The 12,239-nt window shown below is 40.0% G+C and overlaps 2 protein-coding genes and 1 pseudogene across 10 annotated transcripts in view; 2 read left to right on the top strand and 1 right to left on the bottom strand.

Moving 5' to 3' along the window:
* Positions 1-11,786, top strand: part of UCP3 (uncoupling protein 3) — a 34,639-nt gene extending 22,853 nt beyond the window's left edge. Inside the window, exon 7 of the mRNA XM_067038544.1 lies at positions 10,179-11,786. Within this exon, the coding sequence (XP_066894645.1) occupies positions 10,179-10,260 (82 nt within the window). The 3' untranslated portion in view covers positions 10,261-11,786. The remainder of the gene's footprint in view (positions 1-10,178) is intronic.
* The window catches only part of DNAJB13 (DnaJ heat shock protein family (Hsp40) member B13), an 83,061-nt gene that overhangs the window by 32,943 nt on the left and 37,879 nt on the right, over positions 1-12,239 (bottom strand). The window contains exons 7-8 of one of the 9 annotated variants that reach the window (XM_067038541.1): positions 12,008-12,072; positions 11,507-11,606 (exon numbers count right to left, since the gene is read on the bottom strand). The exons of 6 other annotated variants lie outside the window; for them this stretch is intronic. In XM_067038541.1, coding sequence (XP_066894642.1) covers positions 11,513-11,606; positions 12,008-12,072 — 159 coding nt within the window. In that variant the 3' untranslated portion in view covers positions 11,507-11,512. Of the gene's footprint in view, positions 1-11,506; positions 11,607-11,936; positions 12,073-12,239 lie in introns of those variants that run through there. 2 more of the 9 variants (XM_067038539.1, XM_067038538.1) reach the window with 2 other exon arrangements.
* LOC131760313 (protein FAM91A1-like) lies at positions 684-2,932 on the top strand (annotated as a pseudogene).

Here is a 12,239-nt window from a genome sequence, read left to right on the forward strand (position 1 = left end):
CTGTGCTGAGCTGTCTGGAGCCCTCACCATGGGGCAGCCCGGGCATTCTAAAGTGTAAGGCACCAGGCCTCCAGCAGGCTCCCCACCAGCTGTCCCAGGGCCCTTGCACCATGGATAGGAATTTCACATCAGGCACAGCCACTCACGGAACAGGCTGCCCACCAACACGTGATAGGGTCTTGGAAATTCACAGAGGAAATTTGCAAAGCAGATTGTCCTCTACATACCCACAGTCAGTTATGATACAGAAATATAACCTAAACACATCAAGAAAGATTGAATGCAAATACTTTGAGGAACTATTACAGTCGAGATTATTTCACACTATACATTTACCATTTATTGGGTATTATGGTAAAGGGTCTGAGGATAACACCATTATCATATTATACTGAGATTATAGAGGACATTATGAACAATGAGAAAAGTTATGCTTTAGGAGTTCCCTGGTGGCCTACTGGTTAGGATTGCAGGCTTTCACTGCCGTGGCCCAGGTTCAGTCCCTGGTCTGGGAACTGAAATCCCACAAGTCGCCTGGTGTGGCCAAAGCAAAAATTTATGCTTCATTGCCCAATTCTATTAGGGCTGACTGTCTAAGTTTTCTTGGCAATAAAAAGATAGCAATACATTGATATTATGAATCAGTGTAGATCATCAAACTTTTTCTTTTTGAAATTTGAGGAATGGTCACATCTTCTACCAATAAAGCCGGTGGAAACTGCCAAAGAGGCATGGTGAGTGGTATAGGCTGGTCAGATCTCAAAAATGACATAAAGATGTGCATTTTGCCTGAGAAATATACTCAACTCTCTGAATCTCTATATTACAATATGCTACATAGTTTATACAACAAAGGATTTATTTGAACATGTCAATATCTGAATTTTATTCTCCTGAAGGTTTTGTAATGAATTGAGTTCAAGATGACTAGGTGATTACTTTGAAACTTTATATTTCTTTCAATAGATGAGCATACTAATGTTGCAGAGCTTGCAAGTGTCCTTGAGATAGACATATCACTGGCTAAGAATGTTTCCATGTATTGCTGCTTGGGCTCTGCCCCTAAGAAGAGACATAAGTAATAAATGTGCAGCAAGTACATTCATCAAGGTGCCATGTTCCATCTGCAAAAAGATTTAAAAGTACTTTCCATCCACAAAAGATACTCTTTTTATTCGATATAAGATGGCAATGAAAGGGACTCCCCTGGTGGTCCAGTGGTAAAGAATCCACCTTCCTATGCAGGGGATGTGGGTTCGACCCCTGGTTGGGGAACTAAGATCCCACGTGCTGCAGGGCAACTAAACCCGTGCAACACAACTACTGAGCTCAAGCACTTCAACAAGAGAGCCCACATACCGCAAACTACAGAGCCCACGTGCCCTGGAGCCCGCAGGCCACAACTGGAGAGAGAAAACCTGCACTCCACAACTAGAGAGAAGCCTGTGTGCTGCAACAGAAGATCCCGCGTGCCTCACCAAAGATCCCACGTGCCGCAACTAAGACCCGATGCAACCAAAATAAATAATTAAATTTAATTTTTTAAAAAAAAGATGGCAAGGAAAGTAGGAGTCCTGAAAAGAAGTTTTGTCAGCTCTGGTACTGATAAAAATAGTCAAGATCCAGCTGACACAGCCAGTATAAGCAATTTGGATCTGTCTACAGGACTCACAAAGCATATTGCTTTCCTATTTGACTCAACACTTTCCTTTGTAATGGTAAGAAATCTTGTACCAAAAGTTGGTAGACTTTCACATAAGTCTCTGGACAGCTTCCTTACAGAACTAGAAAAGGTTCAAAACAATGATGAATAAAAAGTGCAGACTGCAGATATTTTGATCAGGCACTCACTCTGAGAAACACCATACTGTCTCTGCATCATAATAATGATATAGTCACACAAATACATAGCCAGAACAATCAATTATGGTTTTCTTCTGGATCTCTTAAAAGGTGTGAGAGCCTTCTTGATTCGGACCCTGTGACTTGCAGCAGAGTTCTAAACAAAATTACACATGGTTGTTTCCATGGCTCCTCTCATTTATGAATACAGCCCATCAGCAATAGTACTCCTCAGAATATTAGACCAGTTATCCAGAAGCCACTGCTCAGAAGTCAGATCCCTATTTCTTTTACTGGCCAAAGGTAGAAGACTTCAAAAACCATCAGATATATTTCAGAGTTAATACTGAGCATTAATAATGTTTTGGAGTCATAATCCTGAAGTAATTCCTACTTCAGATTAGCTCAGATGTTAAATGACGGGATGAGAAAAACCTTTTCCATTTGATTAAAACAGAACTATAAGGAAAGTTTGCTGTATCAATATGGATGTTCATAAAACATTGCAAATATTAAGGAATAAAGTGGGCTTGCAGAGATTTTTGTGAATGTGTCACCATATCTAAGCTTCTAGTCAACATGTAAACAGAAAACTTGGTTATGCTTCTGATGAGAAAGGAGAATCTGATTTAGCGTATTTAACTTCTGGCTCAGAGCAAATGAAGAATCCTGTGAAATGGTCATTGAGGAAGCAACAACGGATTCAACAACAAAACACAACTCTGATGTTGCCACAACAGAAGTGACTGGCTTTCTCTTAAGCTGTGTTTTGAAATTCTACTGTTTAGCTCTGAATTAAATGAGAAGTTTGTAGGAAAACTGCTACATACAACTTTTGCAGAGAAGAAAGCCTTCAAAGACTCTGACATTCCAGCATAAAAATCTCTCTACATGTCCTTAACTTTGTTCACTCATTCAGGGAAGGTGCTTCAACACTGGATATTCACACTGAGGCCAACTTTTTCAAGTCCACTTTACCATCTTATGCTGATACGGGAGTTCTACTTCTTGTAAATTAGAGATGCCATCGTATCAGAATGGTTTAGTGTCACCTTCCTCACTTCTCACTGCTAATCTTCATTTGCAGTAATTTAGTTACACCATTTGTTATTCACTCTTGGTGTCTTTCTTTCTTTCTTAAAGTTAGCTTTATAATGCCAGTCAAAAAAACTATTCTGCTGCTGCAATATAACCTATAATTAATGATGTTAAAAGTGTGTTGTATTCTAGTTTGGCAAACATTTAATTTTGTCTGGAGTCTTGCTCATTATAGCACATCCTAATGCAACAAAGAGCTCCTTTAAAAAAAAAAAAATTGATCCCTAGGTTGTTTGTTTCTTTTTAAGAAAGAACTTTTTAGCAATCAGCACTGTATTTTTATTTTAAAGCAAATCTACACTTCTGGGGTTTTTTTTGTTTTGTTTTTGTTCTTTTTGGGATTTTTGGCCACAGCAAGCAGCATGCGGTATCTTAGTTCCCCAACCAGGGACTGAACCCAAGCTCCCAGCAGTGGAAGCATACAGTCTTTTTTTTTAAAAAAATTGGGGTATAATTGTTTTACAATGTTGTGTTAGTTTCTACTGTACAGTGAAATGGAGTTCCCTGTGCTATACAGCAGGTTCTCATTAGTTACCTCTTTTATACATATTAGTTAGTGTATATATGTCAATCCCAATCTCCCAATTCAGCCCACCTTCCCTTTCCCCCCTTGGTGTCCATATATTTGTTCTCTACATCTGTGTCTCTATTTCTGCCTTGCAAGCCAGTTCATCTGTACCATTTTTCTAGATTCCACATATATGCGTTAATATATGATATTTATTTTTCTCTTTCTGACTTACTTCACTCTGTATTACAGTCTCCAGGTCCATCCACGTCTCTACAAATGACCCAATTTTGTTCCTTTCTGTGGCTGAGTAATATTCCATTATATATACGTACCACATCTTCTTTATCCGTTCGTCTGTCGATGGGCATTTAGGTTGCTTCCATGACCTGGCTATTGTAAATAGTGCTGCAATGAACATTGAGATGCATGTGTCTTTTTTTTTCTTTAATTAATTAATTAATTAATTTTATTTATTATTTATCTTTGGCTGTTAGGTCTTCATTGCTGCGTGCAGGCTTTCTCTAGTTGTGGCAAGTGGGGGCTACTCTTCCTTGCGGTGCATGGGCTTCTCATTGCAGTGTCTTCTCTTGATGTGGAGCACGGGCTCTAGGCATATGGGCTTCAGTACTTGTGGCATTTGGGCTCAGCAGTTGTGGCTCATGGGCTCTAGAGCGCAGGCTCAGTATTTGTGGTGCACGGGCTTAGCTGCTCCGCAGCATGTGGGATCTTCCCGGACCAGGACTCGAACCTGTGTTCCCTGCACTGGCAGGTGGATTCTTAACCACTGCACCACCAGGGAAGTCCGCATATGTCTTTTTGAGTTATGTTTTTTTCTGGGTATATGCCCAGTAGTGGAATTGCTAGGTCATATGGTAATTCTATTTTTAGTTTTTTAAGGAACCTCCATACTGTTCTCCATAGTGGATGTATCAATTTACATTCCTACCAACAGTGCAAGAGGGTTCCCTTTTCTCCACACCCTCTCCAGCATTTATTGTTTGTAGATTTTTTAATGATGCCCATTCTGAACAGTGCGAGGTGATACCTCATTGTACTTTTGACTTGCACTTCTCTAATAATTAGTGATGTTGAGCATCTTTTCATGCATATCTTGGCCATCTGTATGTCTTCTTTGGAGAAATGTCTATTTAGGTCTTCTGCCCTTTTTTTCTTTTTTTCCCATTTATTTATTTATTTATTTATTTTTAGCTGCATTGAGTCTTCGTTGCTGGGCATGGTCTTTCTCTAGAGGTGGAGAGCGGGGGCTACTCTTCGTTGTGGTACATGGGCTTCTCATTGCGGTGGCTTCTCTTGTGGCAGAGCACAGGCTCTAGGCGCTTGGGCTTCAGTAGTTGTGGCACATGGGTTCAGTAGTTGTGGCTCACAGGCTCTAGAGTGCAGGCTCAGTAGTTGTGGCGCACCAGCTTAGTTGCTCCGCAGCATGTGGGATCTTCCTGGACCAGGGCTCGAACCCATGTCCTCTGCATTGGCAGGCGGATTCTTAACCACTGCGCCACCAGGGAAGTCTTCTTCTGCCCAGTTTTTTGATTGGGTTTTTTGTTTTTTTGATATTGCGCTGCATAAGCTGTTTGTATATTTTGGAGGTTAATCCTTTGTCAGTTGCTTCATTTGCAATTATTTTCTCCCATTCTAAGGGCTGTCCTTTCATCTTGTTTATGGTTTCCTTTGCTGTGCAGAAGCCTTTAAGTTTCATTAGGTACCATTTGTTTATCTTTGTTTTTATTTCCATTACTCTAGAAGGTGGGTCAAAAAGATCTTGCTGTGATTTATGTCAAAGAGTGTTCTTCCTATGTTTTCCTCTAAGAGTTTTATAGTGTCCAATCTTACATTTAGGTCCTTAATCCATTTTGAGTTTACTAGAAGTGCAGAGTCTTAACCATTGGACTGCCAGGGAAGTCCCTACATTTCTTTTTATTAGTCTAAGGATAAACTTTATAGGCTTTATGATAACTGGTAACATTTATAAGCAGTCACTGAATATTGTTATGGAGATTTTATGTTACTTTAACAAATCTTATTTAATTTTATATTTTGTCACCTACACTTTTGGGGATAATGGAAAGTGATTTGACTCTCCCTGTGAAAAGACTTCTTGGTATTTAGAATAGAAAGAGTATAAAACAATAAACAACAATTACTGAGAGAAGATATGAAGAGACATTAAGAATTCCTATGGAGGGAATTCCCTGGCAGTCCAGGGGTTAGGACTCCGTGCTTTCACTTCTCCCTGATCAGGGAACTAAGATCACATAAGCCGAGCAGCTGCACAGCATGGCCAAAAAAATAAAGTTAAAAAAAAAAAAAAAGAATTCCTGTAGATACCTATAAATTATGTATATCAGCTGAACCTTGTTGAAGGTATGCAAATCAGTACAATTTAACCTTGTTTTATATGTGGAAGGTATGCAAATCAGAAAAATTATGTATAATTTAACCTTGTTTTATAAGGTCTTAATTCAGACTATAAAGTTTCACTGACATTTTGCAAGAGATTTTGGAAAACATTCTTTTTTTTTTAAACCCATTTAGAATTTATTCAGAGTGCAAGAGCAGTCCTTGAAAGGATGTTAACATGGTCTGATTTGCATTTTGTCTTGTTTCTCTCTCTTTTTTTTGGTAGCAGCATTATTGAAATATAATTCACATATTATACAATTCACCCATTTAAAGAGTAAAATTCAATGCTTTTTAGTAAATCAGAATTGTGCAACTATCACCACAATCAATTTTAGAACATTTTCCTCATCCCCAAAACAACCACATCCCCTTACCTGTTATCTGTCATAACCAAATCCCCCCATCCTCCCTAGCTCTACTTTCTGTCTCTATAGATTTGCCTATATAAATAGGAACATACACTATGTGGTCTTCTGTGACTGGTTTCTTTCACTTAGCATAACGTTTTCAAGGCTTATCCATATTGTAGCATGTATCAGTACTTCATTCCTTTTTATTGCTTTTTATACTGTTGAATAGTATCCCATTATTTGGGTATACTACATTTTATTTATCCATTCAACAATTGGTGGACATTTGGATTATTTTCCATTTTGAGCAAACATCCTATTTTTAAACAATGTTTATGTGTAGACTTTGTCACTCACTTTGGGTTTTCTTTTCATAGAATCTCTAAGGAAAAATAGAACTTTTCCATTTTGGTAGCAATGGTTGCTGCATGCTATCACCTTGATTTACGAATTTTTTGTTTAGTTTCTATATCAACTAACATAAAATTGAATTTGATGTTTGCAAACCAAGGATTATGATTTCAGGTTAAAGCTACACATTAGAAGCACTAAGGCTGGACTTCCCTAGTGGCGCAGTGGTTAAGATTCCTCCTGCCAATGCAGGGGACACAGGCTTGATCCCTGGTCCAGGAAGATCCCACATGCCACGGAGCAACTAAGCCCATGCACCACAACTACTGAGCCTGCGCTCTAGAGCCCACGAGCCACAATTACTGAGCCCGTGCACTGCAACTACTGAGCCCGTGTGCTACAACTACTGAGCCCACATGCTGCAACTACCAAAGCCCGCACGCCTAGAGCCCGTGCTTCACAATAAGAGAAGCCACCACAATGAGAAGCCCGAGCACCACAACAAAGAGTTGCCTCCACTCGCCACAACTAGAGAAAGCCCGCACACAGCAACGAAGACCCAATGCAGCCAAAAAAAAAAAAAAAAAAAAAGCAGCACTGAGGCTTTCAAGATCAAAATACTCTAGTGATAAATCTACTATGAAAACATTATTTTAGGCATTCTAAATATTAAATTATGCCAGTATAATTTTAAAGATAATTGAATAATTTCAAAGGTTTTCTTAATTAATTTGCTCTTGTAGTATCTCAAATGTTACTTAGAAAAACTGGAATCACTTTTTATATTTTTCAAGTTACCTTCCTTAGGAAGTTTATGTCATGTTATAGTTTAGTTCCTCTAAAGGGTAATTTTTTACAGTTTAAAATTGTGACCAAATTAACCAAACAAGAATGTGGAAAATAGACTCTAGGAATATTATAACCTAAATATTTTTACTGATGGTTTTTTGTTCTTTATAAAACTATATGTGCATTTAACTTACTTCTAGAAATATATTTCTTAGAACTGTTAACAAGACCATGTGTTCAATACTATGGCCTATTTATAGGATTAAACATTTTAGACCAAGCTACCTGTGGCTCAGTCAGTGTTGTACCTGTAGTAAATGTAATAATGTTTAGTTTTCTAATCTGTCTTACATGAAATAGAAACTAAATATATGCTATGCTTATCTATATAAGGAAAACTAATACATACTGTGATGGTTAATTTTGTGTCAGTTTGGCTGGGTCACAGTGCCCAGAAACTTGGCCAAACATTCTGGATGTTTCTGTGAAGGTGTTTTTTGGATGAGATTAACATTTAAATCAGTGGACTTTGAGTAAAGCAGGTTACCCCTGCCCCCATACCTAAGTGGGCCTCATCCAATCACTTGAAGGCTTGAACAGAACAGACTGACCTCCCCAAAACAAGAAGGAATTCTACCAGAGGACTGCATTTGGACTTGAACTGCAACTCTTCCTTGGGTCTCTAACTACATATGCAGGTCTATGCTATATATTTTGGGCTTGTCAATCCTCCATAAATGCACAAGCCAACTCCTTTTAAAAAATCTCTGTTGGGGCTTCCCTGGTGGCGCAGTGGTTGAGAGTCCACCTGCCGATGCAGGGGACACGGGTTTGTGCCTCAGTCTGGGAAGATCCCACATGCCGCGGAGCAGCTAGGCCCGTGAGCCATGGCCTCTGAGCCTGCGCATCCAGAGCCTGTGCTCCGCAACGGGAGAGGCCACAACAGTGAGAGGCCTGTATACAGCAAAAAAACCCAAACAAACAAACAAACAAAATCTCTCTTTATGGGGACTTCCCTGGCGATCTAATGGTTGACTTGGTGCTTTCACTGCCATGGCCAGGGTCAACCCCTGGTCAGGGAACTAACATCCCGAAAGCCATGCAGCATGCCCCCCCCACCCAAAAATCTCTCTTTACATATACACACATATCCTGTTGGCTCTGTTTCTCTGGAGAACCCCACTAATATACATATTAATATGAAAATAATTTCTAATCACTGTGACTCTTTCATTTATTCCTTCAATAATTGTTACTGAATTATTGTATATTCCTAGTGCTTTTCAATATATAATTTCTACAGTGTTTCAATTGAAAGTTTTAAGTATTTCATTTGATCAAGGCTCTTTAAGTTTCTTTTCATTTGCTTTGTTTTACTAGCTATAGTTATTTTATTATCTATGTATTAGCACTCTAAGCCTACTGTAATGTTATGTACCTTAATAAAGGGCTGAATATTTGTAATGGCTGGCAGTGAATGAATTTGCTGCTATATTTCCTTTGAGAAATAATGGAGGAAAAAATAGAATCTATTAACAATCATGGATTTTAGGGAAGGCACTGAAAAACCATGTGATCAAGTTGTTTCTTATATAAAATGGAAATGTTAGCCACCTGATCACCAGCTGAAAGCCTATCATGCTGTAAAGAAACTGGGGGAGAACTTGCATTTTCAGAGCTATGAGCAAAATGTGAACAACTGCTATGTTCATGCTCTGCTTTATGAACTGAGCTTTATTTCAATCACACATTAATTCACACAAAGAAGCATCTTTTAACTCTTAACAGTGTTTTCCCAATTTAATATTTAAAATGTAGGGTTTTTTACTTGACAACAAAGATTCATTAAAGAATTTAATCCAGTTTTGTTGTTGCAAATGCTCAAAGTAATTCTATCTCGTTTTGGGTGGCCATTTCCCCCACCATTTTTTTTTTTTTTTAAGAAATCAAGAACGAGAAGAACAAAAAGACATGGATGGGGGGGTGGGGAGGTGTGGGGGGGTGGGGCTTCCCTGGTGGCACAGTGGTTAATAATCCGCTTGCCAATGCAGGGGACACAGGTTCAAGCCCTGGTCCAGGAAGATCCACATGCCGCGGAGCAACTAAGCCCGTGCGCCACAACTACTGAGCCTGCACTCTAGAGCCCACGAGCCACAACTACTGAGGCTGCGTGCCACAACTACTGAGCCCGTGTGCCACAACTACTGAGTCTGGCTCTAGAGCCCACGAGCCACAACAACTGAAGTTCCCATGCCTAGAGCTTGTGCTCAGCAACAAGAGAAGCCACCAAATGAGAAGCCCAGGAACTACAACAAAGAGTAGCCCCCGCTCGCTGCAACTAGAGAAAGCCCGCGCACAGCAACGAAGACCCAATACAGCCAAAAATAAAATAAAATAAATATACAAAAAAAAAATCAGTGTCTTTCTTGTGTCTTTTTCATTTTCAGTGTTTCAAACAACGTTTTTAAATTTTTAAAGTTCCAAAACTATAAGTACAGATATATATATATATATATTTTGTTTGTTTGTTTGTTTGTTTTTCAGTGAACTAGATGTGAAACAGGTTTGTAAAATGCACTTATCTGTACCCATTGTGGACAAAGAATGTTTGCCTGCCGTATCAGTGAACAAAGGATGTTGAGACTATCAGGCCATCAGCCACTGCAGCCACCCCCAATGGTGCACCCTAAGGGGATTCACGATGGAGAAAAACAGGATATAATTTTATTAAGCCCAGACTCTTGCATCTTCCCATACACAGAAGACTGCTAAATTCATTAACTTGAGATATCTGGTTTTTCTTTTTTTGCGGTACACAGGTCTCTCACTGTTGTGACCTCTCCCGTTGCGAAGCACAGACTCCGGACGCGCAGGCTCAGAGGCCATGGCTCACGGGCCTAGCTGCTCCGCGGCATGTGGGATCTTCCCAGACCGGGGCACGAACCCGTGTCCCCTGCATCGGCAGGCGGACTCTCAACCACTGCGCCACCACGGAAGCCCAGCAGTAATCTTTTGATGTTCAGCTACCTGGTGTTTTTGCAGAAACTCCTGTATGCCCTGGCTCCTCCCCTACCTCTTCAGAACAGTCCTTCAGAGGTATCTGAGAGGCTGTATCCTGGGCTTAAGGCCTCAGTAATGCCCCAAATAAAATATAATTCTCAACTTTTAGGTTGTACGTTTTTTTTCAGTTGACACCAAACATTCTTCACTTTCTCCATAAGACATCTTATGATATGAATGAGCTGTACCTCTAAAAATCCAGAGGTACAGTGTCTGTAGCATCACCCTGATCTGCCTGGCTCCATCCTAAGGAAGAGAATTTAACAGGACTTCTTAAGAAATCCATGTTGAATCCTGGTGGTATCTACTTCTCTTTTTAGTATCCACACATCATCCTTTTAACAGTCCCTTGAATTTTGCTAGGGATGAACAAACATCTCACAGGTATATAGTCTTTGAAATCTAGATTCTTCCCTGTTTCGGCAATCAGGGCAACACATTTATTTCCAAGCCTTTGTTTTACTCTATTTTTCATGTCTCCTCAAAGATCACCAACCAGTTCAGTAGTCTCACCACAAACTTGCTGAGTATCCTGGAAATCCATTCATCACAGCCAAAGACAGAAGCTTACATGCAAAAGCTAGGCCAGCAGTAGATGGGAGACTCCACAGTGCCAGAAATAAATTTGGGGCTTGATTTCTCAGTTTCCATTTTGTTTCTGCCAGGATCATATGCTCAGTGTGTTTTTTCTTTTCTGCTATAATTATCCAGTCCCATTGCAGCTATAGTCTCCTGGCTGACAATTCCTTCTGCTTGTGGACAAAAAATACACACACTGAGCTGATTAACCAGGGCTTAAGTCATGGCGCACCATTCCTAACCATGTGACATTAGGTAGATGATTTAACCTCTTTGGCATGCATCTGTAGATCAGAGGTTAACACCAGCCTCACAGGGTTATGTGAAGTATCCACACTGAACCTGAACATAATAACTGCACTCACTAAATGTTCATCTTCCCAGATCCTCCCATTACACTTCCCAAGGGCACTTTCAACAGCAGCCCAAACAGCATGCACTGAGCCTCTACTATATGTCAACTGAAGAAAAACACACGACCTAAAGGTAGCGTGTTAAGTTTTATTTGGGGATCTTACTGAAGACAATAGCCCAGGAGACAGCCTCTCAGCTTTGAGGAAATGCTCGGAAGAGGTAAGAGAGAAGCCAGGATATATAGGAGTTTTTTGCTGGAAAAAAAAATGTAGTTGAACATCAAAAGATTACTGTCAAATCACAAAGAACAGACATCTCAAATTAATGATTTTAGTGCTTTTCTGTATATGGGAAGATGCAAGAATCTGGTTTCATTTAAATTATTCCTTAGGTATGCATTTAACTATCTAGGGCCAATAGAATCCAAAGCACAGAATACTTCTTGTTTTTTTCCACCCTGAATTCCTTTCAGGGCTCGCCATGGGTGGAAAGCTGCAGTGACTAATGGCTAGATCCTTATAGAACTGGAATGGTGGGCAACATTCTTTGTTTACTAGAATGGCAGGCAACGGTCCCTGTCCTCATCTAAAGCGGGTCTTAGAGGGTTGTGATACTTAAAATATAGGAAATAGCTTCGTGCTCTAGAAGAGCTTACAATGTAGTCAACGATATGGCTTCCACGACCTCCACGAATACAACAGTCCCAGACAGTCGACAAGGCTGAAAAGAGGTAGAGGGGGTCAGAAGGTACACAAAAGTAGGGACATAGAGTCCAAGGGCGAACATAGACTATCTGCTTCTACACTCCACGTGCACGTGTTTGTCCGGCCACAGGACAAAATTACCGGTTGTTTACGTGTCTGTCACCCCCATAAGACCACCGACAA

The sequence above is a fragment of the Kogia breviceps genome, chromosome 7 (genome assembly GCF_026419965.1).
Source record: "Kogia breviceps isolate mKogBre1 chromosome 7, mKogBre1 haplotype 1, whole genome shotgun sequence".
Classification (NCBI taxonomy): Eukaryota; Metazoa; Chordata; class Mammalia; order Artiodactyla; family Physeteridae; genus Kogia; species Kogia breviceps.